We start from the raw sequence: 15,488 nt of genomic DNA on the forward strand, positions 1-15,488 counted from the left end.
ATTCTTTTATAATTGTATTTAAATGTCTATTTATATTGCCAAAAGCCATTGCTTTTATGTTTTATGTAAAGCACTTTGAATTGCCTTGTTGAAATGTGCTATACAAATAAACTCGCCTTGCCTATACTGGGTCAACAGATATTTTGATGAGGGTTACACGTTTAGCACTGTCCATGAAGCAGTGTGACAGATAACATTTACTATATCAATAATACACTGGTTGTCTATAGTTTCACCTTGACCTTGACGTTCGAACGCGTCTAACGGCAGAAGTGTTTATACTTGTTCCAAATGGCCACACTTGTGGCAGAGTGAAAAACACACCCATCATGGCACATCACATTCCCTCCCCTATCTGACTCCAAGAACTCTGCCTTTTGTGTGTTGTGTGTGTTTGTGTCTTAATGGCATTCATGTTGTTGCACTCAGTTTAGATTAAAACACTGAAGCTGTGTTATAAGCAACATCTTCTGTTTGTTTTAATGAACAAAGACATTATTGTTAACTTGTTTTGTGGTGTAATAAATTACACCACAAAACAAGTTAATTTAATTGTCAAAGACGGCAATCTGCATTAGTAGTTCCATACATTTCACTGATACGCACATCCATTACAGTACACACTTACCAAATAGAGTTAAGTTTTTGTTTGCTTCTCTCCTTCTGTCTGAATGTTCTCTTTTATTAATGACTCAGGCGGGGTGGTGGAGCAACATTTCAATGATTTCCAAGCTTTTTAATCATCTGCAGAAATTAGAATGTTGTAATGTAGTTTCTGGTCAATCTACCCCACTACTCAGGGTAAAAAATACAGTAGGTCCCATACTGGAAACATTATGGGATTTTAAAAAAGCAATCCAACCATCACTTGGAAATCTAGTTAAATTAAAAGCGTCTACCACCAACTGTTGTGCAGCAGTAACAAAAAATGTTAAAAGTGTTCCAGCCCCACAGATTACAGATGCGCACATCATAGGCTGTAGCTGGTGCACTTTTTATAATACAAATGAGAATTGGATTTGGCAATGAAAAGGATCACAAATTGCTGTGTCATTAACATACCTGGCAAGACTAAAATCAAATGACTGCCACATAAATGTGACAAAGTGCTCCAACTCCAAAAACCTGCCAATACATGAAATCTATTATGTTATTGTACTGTATGTATGAGGGCTCATCTAACTCACACTGCCACATTTTTATAACCTTCATCAAATACAGAGTATAGGAAAATGTATATATATAATGAATATAATAGTTTTATATTCTACTTCTGTGATACTTGGAGTGTTCAGGGATTTTTGACTTGGTGTCAAAGAGGAACTGATTAAAATCTGGTCATTATTAGTAGTTACGTAGTTAATGTACTGCCTTTCAAAATTATGCAGCATATAACGCCTCAAAAATAACTACATGGTTGAACGAACACCCCTCTGACAGTGTCAACACAAGCAGAACCTTCACATAGGATTTATTTCATGACATTTGTATTGGATTGCATCATGATGTGCAGTGCAGAGGTTTCCAATCTGTGATAAGCGTAAAACATTTTAGACTGAGGATATTAAACCGTCACAGGTCACAGAAATGTATTTTGGTTTCTTTAATTTGAACAAGAACATCTGGTGTTCAGTTTAAATAAAGCAACAAAGGCTTTCAAATGAAACGGTGCAAGAAGCTGTCTGCTGTGAGCACAGTTCTTGTAGATAAACAAAATCGAACAGCAGCAGCAGAGAACTGTCCTGTCTATGCACTACAACCCTCACAGACCTACAGTAGCAAGAGTGTGTGACTCTTTGCTGGAATACAGTACAAATGTTGTGCAAAGAACTTTAAGCTAGTGCACAAAAGTGTGAAAATATTCAGAAAAGTGAAACGTGCAACTAGTTCAGAGTAGAATAAAGATCGCTCAATTAACTTGCTCTTCCTGATAAACACAAAGAGCCCACATATACGTAATAAGCAATCTTGCTATCTATAAAATATGACAATGCGTCCAGGATCACAAATGGTGGCAGGACACGATACACCAATTACAAGAAAAATAGGTTTCCAAAAAGAGTGTGACCAGTCAGGTGATGATGTAAGCCAGCCTGCGGGGTTTCGCACAAGACTATGCTTCAGTTCTCTGCATTTCTGTCAACATCCAACAAATAACAGTATCACATTAGCAGACAATATCACATATCTCAGTGTGTTTGTACACATCACTTTAAACTGATCATCGCTTTATATTTCGTGCAAACCAGTTGGCTTCCCATCTCTTTCTGCTGTTCCCCAATATCCTTTGCCCTCACAGAAATACCCCAAAAGGGACAGTGCCATTTTGTGGCATTAATGAGAATCACAGCATTTTTCCTTCCTGTCTACACAGTTAGCTAAATGTCCAGCGACATGTGGCTATTTGTTTGTGCATTTGCAGCTAAAATGTGTTGCACACTTTAAGCAAAGCAGACAAACAATAAAACCCAAACCAACATTCTTCCACCAACCATTCACTCCAAGTCAAATTATCATGGCAGAGGCTGCGAAGAGGCCGCAAAAGACATTGTCGGAGAAAGCGAGGAAGGCAAAAAGAGAGAGACCGGACAAAAGATCCTGAGCTACAAGGATGTAGGACAGAGCTGGCCTTCCTGCTGTTGGACGAGTAAGTAATAACTTAATTAGCTGGCTTGCTATGTCTTGTATTGTTGCGCTTGCTTGATGTTTGGCTGTCCTTGCAAAGTTGTCAACTCCAGTAAAATCATCAAGAGCTTTCACAGACAGAGGTTTAGTCCCTAGCTATAAATCTAGGCTAAACATATGTCCAACGGGCCAACAAATACGAGTAGTCAGACAATCATACACATGTTATCAACAAACCAAATTTAGCCAGATTAACTATCACTTTATTGAAAGGTAAAACCAAAGAAGTATGACTAACCTGTGGTTTTGTTTACAACTGTAGTTTACCTTTAACATGTTGTTTTGCTGTATGAAACATCCTGCTGATGTAAGTCTTGATAGCCTTGCTAGTGTGAAAGCATTATTGGTTATTGTTCCATAGATGCACTCTCCCTTTGCAAAATGTCTTTAGGCCCACTAAGGTTGTCCCGCCCTACAGCATGAAAATCACTGATTGGGATAATTAGCCACTGTGGCAGTTCTGTGTAGCTGTAGAATCAGCTGATGATGCCAAGTAACACAAGTGTGCAATGGAAAACAGGGTAAGATTTTTTCATTATTGTTTTATTATTTCATTCAATACAATAAATACAGGGTCCAGTGTTTCTTCTAGAACACGTGGTTAAATGCAACAATATTAAATATCAACATCTGTTATTAGCACTTTTATGAATATAAGACATTCAAAGATGATTTTGAGTCAAACCGCTATTCTGTCAGCACTGGGAACTAAGAATTTAGTCTAACACATTTTAAATGTAGGTCTGTTTTCTTTCATATTTAAGAGAATTTTAAGAGCCAGGAGACTGACCAATTTAATGTCTAACGAAGTATTAGATTCTTGACTTTTTTTAGTACAGATGCCATCAAATATCAAGCGGCGCCTTTGAATGTCTTTTCATCCCGGCACAGAATGTATCGAGGCACCCACCAATCTGTAGAAGTGCTGGACAGAAACTTATTTCTATGCTAATGGTGTTGACAAATGTGTTGTGATCGGGTTGCCATTTTTGAGCGGATTTGAATTGTCCCTCTGAATTGAATTGTACTGTGAATTATCATATAATTGCATTTCAGCTGTGATTTATGTGCACATCGAGCCAGTGTGCTCCAGTTAGTTGGTCGTGGCATTTCTGCAGCTGGTCTGACTCCAAACAGTGCGGGATGTTTCTCCACCAGTAAACATCAATCGTTCCCCCTGCCCCCTCTGTCTTTCTGCTCTTTTGCTTTTTCACTCATTTGTTCTTTCTCTCTCTTCCTGTCATACTTACTTTCATTCATTCATTCATTGCTTTTTTCTTGCAGTTTCCCTACAGGCGATGCTTTCACTTGCTCCTTTATACTTCCCATCTTCCATCTTCTATCTCAGCTATATTTGAAGGAATAACAGTGAGGTGCCCTCAGGGTTATACAGCAGATCTGCCTCCTTCATAGCATGCATGCACATACACACATACACATGTGAACAATCACATCTTGTCTTCTCTATCATTGTATTTTTTTCTCTCTTACCACTGAAACCGTCTCTCTTCATCTCTTTGTCTATGCCCCAGTGTGTCCTCCTGCCTATAGTATTAATAGTAATAATCAGGTACTGTAAATATGTATGCCTATCTACAATTTTATTTTGGTGAAAAAAAATAAAATTAAAAAAAGATCACCACACACTTATCTCCACGAATGTGATTCATTGCTCAGATTATCGTAAAATGATTAGATGTTTCTTCAAGAGTGACATTCAATTTTAATTCTAATCATAAATGATTTGGTCTTTTCAATGATAATAAAACTTGTATGTTCATAAATATGTATAATCATAGCTAAGCTATATAACAATTAGTTCAGGCTAAGGCCTTCCCAAAGATAATCTGGTATTGACCAATTGTACAATAAATATGACAAACTGCATTATATTCAGACGTGAGAGGCAGAGGAGGTTGTGGCCAAACAGTCCCACAGTAACCATCCATGTCATTGTGTCGCACCACACTGCATGGCCCTGACTGCCCTCAATCACACAGACTCCTGACATTTGACATGATGTCACATAATAGCCAAGGCTGCAGGGTCAAAACAACAGCATCTCCACATCCAACCCTTCACTGATGACAGGCAGCTGACTCAAGTCCGTGTCAAAGGTCATAGTGCTGGAAAGATCATCATCCAGGTTGACTTTACTGGGAGCAGCTTGTTTACTGGTGATGCTTTAAATGCATAGAGCTGGACCGGGACTGGTGTACCACCGCCTTGATGTAGTGAAAGAATAATGGACTACCTGAAAGTGAACTGTGTTTTTTTACTGCTATCACATTTTGACAAAGTGCTCAGGTAATGCAGAGCAGATTGGAGTTTTAGCTGTACAAACACTGGCTTATATAAACCTCCACAGCTTTTCCAGAGCACAAGGCAGAGGCACAAGCAAATGAACTCAATATTTCACATCAAGTTAAAACTGCACTAGTCAATATTTTTATATTAACACTGAATCAATGTTATATAAAGTGAAAGGTGTTGCTCGTTGTGACAAACCCACAGAGAATGCACCTGACATTTTTCCTCATCTCTATGAAGCTTTTTAGCCCTAAGGGGACAGAGCTTTTGCTTTCAGGGCCCTGAGGCTCTGGAATGACCTGCCCGAAGAAATTAGGATTCTTATAAGTCTCTTTATCTGAGCTGTTACCTGTTCATTTTATTGTTTTTATTCTTGTTTTATTTCTTCTTTTATCCAGCTTTTTAAACATTTTGTTGAATTGTTATTTCTTATTTTATTTTATTTTGCCCCTCATGTATTTTATTATTCATTGCAGTTTGTACTCTCTATAAATAAAGTTTATTATTATTGTTATTATTATTATTATTATTTGGGGGGATTAATTGATGATTTTCATAAATCATATTTCTACCCTGAGCAGGCAGATTTTTTCGGTAAAAGTGCTCTGTTAAACACACTATACTCTACCTACCCAGCATCAAACAGCAGATACATAAACCCAGTTGCTAGCTAGCTGCCAAATAAAGCTACCAACTAGGTGAACAGAGTATAGCATTTTAAAGCTACAGAGCCAGTTACACTTACAAGATAGTTGGTGACACTTCTTCTTGTTGCAGCATTTGTTACATGTTCTTTGTTTCTTTTTATGGTGAGCCAAAGACAATTTTCTGCTCTGGTAGACAATGAAGTTATATTGTATTGTGTTGTTTTGTATTCTACATTTTTCTTAGTAGGTGGTGACCAACACAGAAAGTGAACATGGGATAATAGCCACAGACACACTACTCCAAATGAATGCTAATGTTGTCAGCTAGCCTGCAAACTACCAGCTATCAGCAAGTAAAGATATTTTAAATTTTGAGGTGTAATCAACCAATCAAAAACCACGGAAATACACTAATACATACCCATATACACACATGCATACGCATCTTTGTACATACTTGTAAAAACACCATAATAAATAATGATTTACACAACTAAAAGAAAACAGAAAAATTTAAAGAATTTTAAAAAAGGCAATCAGTGTCCTACCAGGAGACAATTGTACCAGTGTTTCCATATCCGGGATTTGTAGTGTGTAGTATTTACTTAGCCATATGTTTGGCATAATTATTAGAGTTGAATGAAGGTCTTTACTGCTGCAGCCACAAACATCTCAGTTGCACTACACCATCTTGGTCTCTGGAGTAATATGCTCATTGCATCATTAAATGCTACTTTAAAATTTTATCCAGACTTGCGTTTCTATATTTCAGCCAAAAGTGTGCAGTATAGAATGGTGTAAATGTGATTTTAACAAAGATAGCTTTACGCCATCCGTACACGCCGTAACGTCACGTAAAAGAATATTAGCTTGTGCGTACATCATGCAGCATTGCCTATATCTTTATCATCTGTCATGTGATCTGTGATAACCTGGATATTTTACCTTATTACGGACACCAAGCTTATTGTTAGCCAGTTTAAAGTCAGGATTATTTAAACATGTGTCATCTTTAGTTCTACAGATCATGATGAAAAGAACTGGTGACAAAATACCCCGTCTGACTCCATTGCTAACTACAAGTAAATCTGAGACACAAATTAGCTAACTAGCTAAAGCAGTCAGCTAGCTCCTCTTTTATCATTTGCTTTTTGTATGGATCATGTCTTAATTTTTTTTTTTCATTTATAATTTTACAGTTTTCTGCCCATTGTGGTTTAATTCTGTCTAGGTTTAGTTCTACCTCTGAAAAATCTGCATTTATCTAACCAACAAAGCTTTTGTTATTATAAATAAATTCACATTTAATTTAGAAAAGCATTCCTTAGCTGTGAGAATTAACGACATGCTGAGGTAATTTGTTTGAAAGCTGTTGTTCAGTGACTGATGCTTTACATCTGCAGCAAGATTAGTTGTGTGACAGAAAGTTATAATTATGTATACTTAAACATGTCTATTTTTGGCCCAAGTGTCTGTCATTTACACAGGCACACAGACTTCGCATGAATAAAAAGAGCATTTACAATGTAGAGACTGACAAGGCAGCTTGACAGGTGATTGAAAGGTGTGACAGCATGACAGAAGGAGGAGATGGGAGAAGATTTACAAAGATTGATGGATCAGGAAAGGAGCCGTGACTTGACATTGGACTGACATGATGAGTGCGGCCTCTGAGGACAGCATTTGAACAGGATTTAAAGGAGTAGTCAGAATGATTTTTAGTGTAACATTCCATAAAATGACAGGATTTTATAGAGTTGTTCATCAGTTCCAATGACTCAAACATTACTTGGCTTGCTGCTGAGCCATGTCACTCTCAACATGCTCCACCAAAGCATGTTTAAAATAAAACAAATCGAGTTTCAAAATACTTGATTATCCAGTATAGTATTATATAATACAGTACAAGATTTTATGGATTTATTGATGTTGTTTTCAGGGCCCTACATAAAATGAAAATAAAAATGCATCAGCTACTAATAATATCTGAACCAGTTTTAATCATAATGATCTAATTTAAAATTACATTTTGCTTTATGAGTCATCTTAATTTCTAAATGGCTCATTTTGTGTGAGCAGATGAAAGAACATGCAATCAAGGTTGATAAAGGACGAGAATTTAATCCAGAGAAAAGCCACTTACTCCGGTCACATCAGTCTATTAAAAGTGATTTATCACTGAATAACCTGGTCACCTGGTTCGCCAACACATTCTCACTCATTACTCATCACATATGGACATTTATCATATGGTTAGACTTTTAAAATAAAACACATGGATAACGTTGTGAAATGGTGACAGTTTGGTATGGTTTAGGCACCAAAACTACATGGTTAGGTTTACAAAAAGATCATCATGGTTTGGGTTTAAATAAGTACTAGTTCGCAAGTTACTTAAGTTACGTTAGTTAAAGCTGGGGTAGGCAATTAATTTGTCTTTACATCCTGACAGCAATCAATAAATCAAATCTCTGACACCCAAATGAAAAAATTCCAGTATCTGTGGCTGTCACAGGACTTTAATAAGCTGCCTGTCTGCTCGTCCAACATTGCCTACCCCAGCTTTAAGTAAGTTATGTAAATAACGTACGGTATGTAGCTTAAGTTAAAAAGAATCAATGTTTCACACAGGAAACAAACACCAGTCTTCTGGGTAAAAGTCTGGTCTCTGACCCATCCAACCCCAGCCTCCTCTGTACGCAGACCATTGAGTTATTTATACTAGGTCTACTTGTACGTTGAACAACAGCGCTAAAGGTCTACTCAGTGCTTTAAAAAGTAAAGCCCAGGGGTCTTGACCAAGCATCCATATGTGATGACTTGGGAGTGAGACCGGGTTTGGTTTTCATCCAAATCACTGAGCATAAGATGGATTAAGCCTCCAAAAGTCATTTTGTAATGCTCAGTAAGGATAATGTAATGCTTAATAAGTCTCAAAGTGCCAAACATAGTTTTAAACACTACCGGTTTCTACCACCCGACCTCAACATCAGCATTCCCAGGACACTACCTAATCCAAACAATCAAAGGTAGTTTCATCCTGTGAAATTATGAGCGTGTTTGCCTGCAATTAGTTTGGTGTGAACCAACTCTATTAGCATGGCTCAGTGATTTATCTTCTCTTTCCTCCCAACAGATCTCTTGATCCGTGTTGTGTGCATAATTAACCATCAATGATTAGCTTCTCGGCTGAAGTGGAGAACACCAGTAAGCCAGGGGCTCTGGCGTGCCTTTATTTCAAGGACCCGTAAATGGATCTGCAATAGACCACTGACCCATGTTTGATCCGATTCTGTTCAGAGGAATCCTAACTGAGAAGTCAGCTATGGTAGATATGACCTTTTGGCCTGCGTTCAGATAGGGTGGTCAGATAGGTTTTCACAATTTATTAGCCTTTCTGGGTGGCCACTGTGTCAGATTAGGTGATCATGAGGACGAATGTTTATGTTCCAGTGACAAAGCCCTCTATAGCGGCTGTAGTCGTAATTATGATGGGAGGAAAGGGGGAAGTTGGGTGAATTTTACATGTTGACACACTATTTGAAAAAAAATTAGCAACTGTTGTGCCTGGGCAGGCTGTTATCATGTTTATCATCCTGGCATTATGCATTTTTAACTTGTGAGTTAATTAAGCAATATGGAAAGTATCATGTCACCACGTTTCCTTCATTTTAAAAAATGTAGAACTCTATCAGTGTCCTAGGGGTCTACATCCTAGTTGAAGAAATACAACACTGAGTCATGCCAGCTTTGTTAAAAGGAATCACGTTTATTTGATCTATGAAATGTCAGAAAATAGTGAAAAATGCCCATCACAAGTTCCTGGAGCCCAAGGTGAAGTCTTCAAGTGCTTGTTTTGTCCAAACAACAACTCAAAAAGACATTAAGTTTACTGTCATATAAAACCAAGAATCTTCACATTTGAGAGGCTGAAAGCGGCAGTTTATTTCTCTTTTTTTATTCAATATAAATTTTCATTTCTAAGTTTTCATCGTTTCAGTTCAATTTATATTTAAATTATGACAGCATTGGGGCGTCCTGGCAGCCTTTAGGTTTAGGGGCCATACCATTTAACCACAAATCCCTGGTTAAGTATTGCTCAGAACATATGTTGCATGTCACCCCCCTTGAACTGTGAGTACAGTAAAGACAATAATGACTAATAATAACAATTTATAATAAAGGTATAGATTAATCTATCTTTATATTGTTAGTTGCAGCCCTGCTTTAGATGGATCTGTCTTTAGATCAGTCTAAAGTATAGGGCTACAATTCACAATCATTAATCAATTATTTGATTTATATTTTGGTCAAGAGTGGAATATGGCCCTTTGAACTTTAATTGAACTTCCTAAAGCCAACTGCATCTTATTAAGTGATTACCGGGGGAAGGGATGTCCCCAGTGAGGTTCTGGAGTTACACAAAGGTGGATGATCATTTTTATGTTTTTGTGGGATCCTGTAACACGGTGAAACTTTTGTAACAATTTTCTATATTCACTTCCATCTATATGCGGCTCTATCTGTTAATGTTCACTGGTCTAAAATGTTGGAATCTGTCTCTATGACAATTGTATAGCATGTAACATGTTTCTGTGTCCTGAAACAAAGTATGCAGCCCATGCCATGTCTATGCTATGCCTAAGCCGACATCCTCAAATTTACTATCACACGAGGCATAGAGAAGTAACAAATCCTCCATAAAACAATTATGAAGCTGGAGGGTTTGGAATTTTTGCTCAAAAGTGTAGTCACCTTTTAGCAATCAAAATATTTGCCAGTTAAAATTCTTTTAAAAATGAAACATTTCTGAAACTGTGACCTGTGGCCCATGGTATATAATGTCACCCAGGATAGCCTACATATTACGACCTATTTATTATCATTCTGTCCTGCCATTTTTCTTTTGAGAGTTGTCTTGAGTTTGGAATAACACTGTATATGGATAAATAAATAAGGGTGGTGAGAATGAAAAGCATGTTTGCAATAAACCTATTTTTTAAATTATTTTTTTCTGGTATTATTAGGGACCCTTGGAACTCTCTTCTGGACTCCAGGAGGTATCCATGTCCCTGGAGTCCTCATATTTTTTCAGTTGAAATTCCTAATGTATTCTTGACAAACACAGCAGGAGCTACAGCAACACAGACTGCTCTCTCTTGCTCTCTCTCTCTGTCACTATGACTCTCTATCAGCTGTGTGTATTCTCAGCGGACAGTGATGCTCACAACATAACAAGGCCTTTCTCCAGTCCCCCACCCCCACCCACCCACCCACCCCCCGGCGCGCTCTCTCTCTCCCCAGGTTCTCTCCTGTATCCCGTCTCCCCTCCTCTGCTGTGCACCTGCTCCTCCCCTCCTGCCTTATTATACTCAGACTCCGAGCAGCGCTCCGTCCTCGCCAAGTGATGCTCCTCGGCGGCGCACATCGGTGGGTTATCACCGCCCGCTGCAGGGAGGACCGCTCCGGCTTGTTTTTCTCCTCTGGAAACACGCACTGGAGGACGACAGGACATGGGAATTTAACTAAACTCGTCTGAGAGTGTGCTGGAGGAGGTTAGGACGACGAAGAAGCACTCAAGTCCCATCCTAGAGGAGAGAAGGGGACTCCGGGGAAAGGGTCCCGTCGGGACGTGGGAACGCAGCGGAAGGTTTTGTGCCTAACATAGTTTGAAATTGACTCAGGATGCCTGTTTTTGTTGTTTTGTTGTGAAGAATAAAATCTCAGGATTTAAAGGAAGGGGTTCTTGGAGTTCCAGTCGGTGCTTTTCTGTTTGTGATGGAGTGAGTGAAAGAGAGGGCACGGTAACTTCAGCCTCGCCATGAAATCAGTGTTTTTCAGCCGCTTCTTCATCCTGCTGCCCTGGGTCCTTATTGTCATCATTATGATCGATATCGACAGTAAAAGAACGATCCGGGCTCCAGCAGCCGGTCGGAACGGCAGGGCGCAGCGGGCGGCCCTGACCGGCGCACCAGGGGCAGGTGGCACCCAGAACCAGACCGCCCTGCCGGTTATCTACGCCATCACTCCCACTTACACTCGTCCGGTGCAGAAAGCGGAGCTGACCCGTCTGGCCCACGCCTTCCGCCAGGTGCCCCGGCTCCACTGGATCGTAGTGGAGGACTCGACGGCGCGCACTGAGCTGGTGGCGCGCTTCCTGGCCCGGTGCGGCGTGCCGTACACGCACCTGCATGTGTTCACTCCCCGCAGGTTCAAGCGCGCCGGGATGCCACGCGCCACCGAACAGAGGAATGTGGCTCTCGCGTGGCTCCGGCAGCACCGGAGCACACGGGACGCCGGGGTGGTTTTCTTTGCGGATGACGACAACACCTACAGCCTGGAGCTGTTTGAAGAGGTAACCCTACATTTAACACGTCAGCTGTGTTATTACTGTATGCTCCTCAGTTCCCCTGACCAAGAGCATCATGGGTGGAACTGGCCGACTATTCAGTCTGAACTGTAGCCTTACAGTAATACTTAAAGTTTTCACGGAGAAATATGCTGTCTGAATTTAAAGTGTTTTAATTTGAAAACTATGAGGTGGAAACATAACCACGGAGTTTCACTGCATTGCTACTGGCTGATTTCATTTGAATAGGCTACCCTTTAAAACCAAGACAATAGCACTAGTGGAAAAGTACTCAAAACCTTACCTTAGAAATAGTATTAAGGTAAACAATACTCCATTCGGCTACACCTAAAAGTTACATTCAAAAGTTCCTTGCAAAATATAAAATAAAAAGTAGGCCAGGCCTGTTGTCAGCAACCTTTAGGCTACACAATGTCACTTCTGAAAGAGGAAATAGCACATAGGCCTACTTTATTTTACAAATTAAAAGTCAACCTCTTATCAAACACACCCCTTCAGATAGCTTGTGGTGTATAATATTAGCTAATGTTAAACCTTTATATTGTTGTGTTACTGATTTCACTGAGGCAGTTCTCTGACTTTATGACTCGTCTGTACTTCCACTGCTGTTACACTACATTTTAGCATTTACCATTGTTTTATAATTGCCACCTGTGGCCACAGTAGAGCTACTGCCTTTCAGCAAAGGTTACATAGGCTTTGAAGTAGCTGTCAAAAGTGCTCATTATGCCGGATGACCCCTTTCAGATTCATATTATTATATCTCTAGATAATTATTAATGTTGATGCATTAACAACAGCATTGTAATGGAGCTGGCATACATGGAGGTTATTTTGACTACTTTACATACTGTTGTTTAACAGTATTGGATCATATCTTAATTGCTGATCATATGTGTGGTATGTAAAATCTTGACCTGTAAAGTAACTACCGACTGTAGTGACAGCCTTGATAAATCTCAGAGAAATCCCCACACACAAATAGAGTTATGCATGTACTGTTTGAGCACCTTTTTGTTTGTGCCCGGCTCTAACACAGGAATTGTCTTTGTCAGGCGTTCCCCAAATGGGATCACTGGAAAAGAATTCCAACGTTCAAACTCACTGGTTCTTCACGTTAATGGGATCCCACTGGAACCTTACTAAAAAACCCTGGGGAGGTTCCAAGAACCCCGTTTTGAGAGCCGCTCGTTTCAAGTGAGAGGCCGTTGTTAAACCAATGTATTCTGGTAGAGAAACGGATTGAACTACAGATGGTATTGAAGGAGTAATGTTCACAGAGAGAGCGGGAGTCGAGAGAAGGCTAAAGTGAGTGAGAGAAAAAAACAGATGAAGAGTCAGAAGTGCTGACTGACAGAACGAGAGATGAGAGAGACGGATGCTCCGTGGCGGTGCTGGTGCTCGGGGTGTTTTGATGCACCAGGGTTGCCAGTTCATTCAAATCTTTATCGCACCACCATCGCTGTCCAATTTTCTACAGAGCCACTCAGCAGCACCGAATTAATAAGCAAGACTGTGTGTGATTATTTTTGTTTGCTCTGGCTCGCTGTCTGTGTGTGAGTCCATACGAGGGTGAGATTGTTAGGGCTTGATAGCAATACTGGTCTTTTTGAATTGTATTAAACAATAGTTTTTTATTTTTCCAGTATCGATGTATTATATCGGCAAACTGATCCCTAACTCAAGTTTTCACATCACTGTTAACGATCAGTTGTCCCTTACATTCCAGACACACAGCCGTCCTCCAATACACCATGCTCTCTCTAAACATCTAGGAAACAAAGAAAGACGAGCCAATAGCAGAGGCAGAAGCAACTAAACAATCCTCTCATTCTCATAAATACACAAACGCTCTGAAAGAATGCTTCTCTGATTTCTGATTGCTCGCTCTGATTACTGCCATTCAAAGATAGCTGGCCCCAAACCTGAAATTGCTGTAATTTGCCCCAATAATAAAATGTTCAGAATGCAAAACACAAATTAGTTGATAACTCTGCACTGAATAATATAGCAAAAACCAAAGTAACATACTGTAATTTACCTGATTGTAACAATACACTATATATAAACTTTACTTCAGGGTGAATGACTTGGTGACTGGTAAGCTTTGATGTGGTTATCTCAGATGATTATTAACCTATTTCAAAATGCTGTGCGCTCCTTAACCTGAGCATTATATTGACCCTTTGCAAATGGTTACAACATGTTGATTTCAGAAGGCTTTTTCTTCAATTTTGAAAGCAATCTCCGCTTACACCTAAAATCTGTTCTTCAAATAGCAGGGAAAACTGAGGGTCTGTTTGTTGCACTTTCTTTGAGCTCTGCAGCTTTTCTTCTCCTTCTCCTGGTTTTGTTTGGACGCGTGAGAACAAAGCTTGATGAATGAAAACATGCATGTCGAACTATCGATTGATCGGACAATTTTTTTCCCTCGATCAATTGTTTCATTGAGAAATATCAAGAAATGTCCATCACAATTTCCTTTGTCCAGCCAGAGATCCAAAACCCAATAACAGTCACTTAACAATTATATAAAACATGTAAAAAAAAATCCTCAAATTTTAGAAACTGGAAACAATTAAATGATTGATCAATTATTGCAGTAGTTGCAGAATACTTTCCTACTAATCGATTCATCAATTAAACGTTTTAGCTCTAATGGATCTAACAAAAACAACGAGCTGAGGACAAATTGCAGTCTGGACTGTTGCTCTGTCCGTCATGCTAAGCTAAAGTTACAGACAAATGCCCCAAAGGTCTCTCTGATCAATCAAAATGCCGCTTTCGTTAGCATCACGTGCTTGCTCTAGCTTGTCCCTAAATTGCATCCCCGAATGCAACACTTGGGTAAAAATCCTCTGTATTGTGAACCCGGTGTACTGTAGCTGAGTCTACCCTGACACATAGTCTCAGTGTTAGATTATGTGCCTGCAGCTCAGTGTTAAGAGCATCTGTTTGATTTGTTGATAGCACACTGTCTTTTCTCTGTCCTCTCGCCTATTTCATTACCCAGCTCCTCTGTGCAGGTAATGGCCTGTCATAGAGAGATAATAGGCTGTCATACAGCAGTAATAACCTGCAGAAACCGTCTGCAGGCTTTAGACTGATGGCAGAAACTATGCTTATAGTGTGTGGCAGCTTCATATAATAAACCTTATGTCATTTCAGGAAGTTAACATTTTTGCAACTAAAATATTATTTTACTCTGACCTTTTGGAATAATATTTCTTATAGTAATCCGTTGTGAGTTTTTCATGTGATGCCAGCAGTGGTTTAAAAATAGGCATTAAAGGATAAATTTGGATTTTCTCAAGCCCGTCTTAATACAATACTGCCATATTTACATGGCAGGAGTTGTGGGTTTCCATACTGGCAATAAAGCAAAACCCTCATAACAAAACCCAGAGTCCTTGTCCTATTTTATTTCCCCTGTCCACTGTAGCCTGTCATTCTTCCAGGGGGGGGGGGGGGGGGGG

At 39.5% G+C, this 15,488-nt stretch overlaps 1 protein-coding gene across 1 annotated transcript in view; it reads left to right on the forward strand.

The window, feature by feature from the left end:
- The first annotated feature begins 11,463 nt into the window (after positions 1-11,463).
- The window catches only part of b3gat2 (beta-1,3-glucuronyltransferase 2 (glucuronosyltransferase S)), a 55,701-nt gene continuing 51,676 nt past the window's right edge, over positions 11,464-15,488 (forward strand). Inside the window, exon 1 of the mRNA XM_046070907.1 lies at positions 11,464-11,997. Within this exon, the coding sequence (XP_045926863.1) occupies positions 11,464-11,997 (534 nt within the window). The remainder of the gene's footprint in view (positions 11,998-15,488) is intronic.

The sequence above is a fragment of the Micropterus dolomieu genome, linkage group LG15 (genome assembly GCF_021292245.1).
Source record: "Micropterus dolomieu isolate WLL.071019.BEF.003 ecotype Adirondacks linkage group LG15, ASM2129224v1, whole genome shotgun sequence".
Taxonomy (NCBI): domain Eukaryota; kingdom Metazoa; phylum Chordata; class Actinopteri; order Centrarchiformes; family Centrarchidae; genus Micropterus; species Micropterus dolomieu.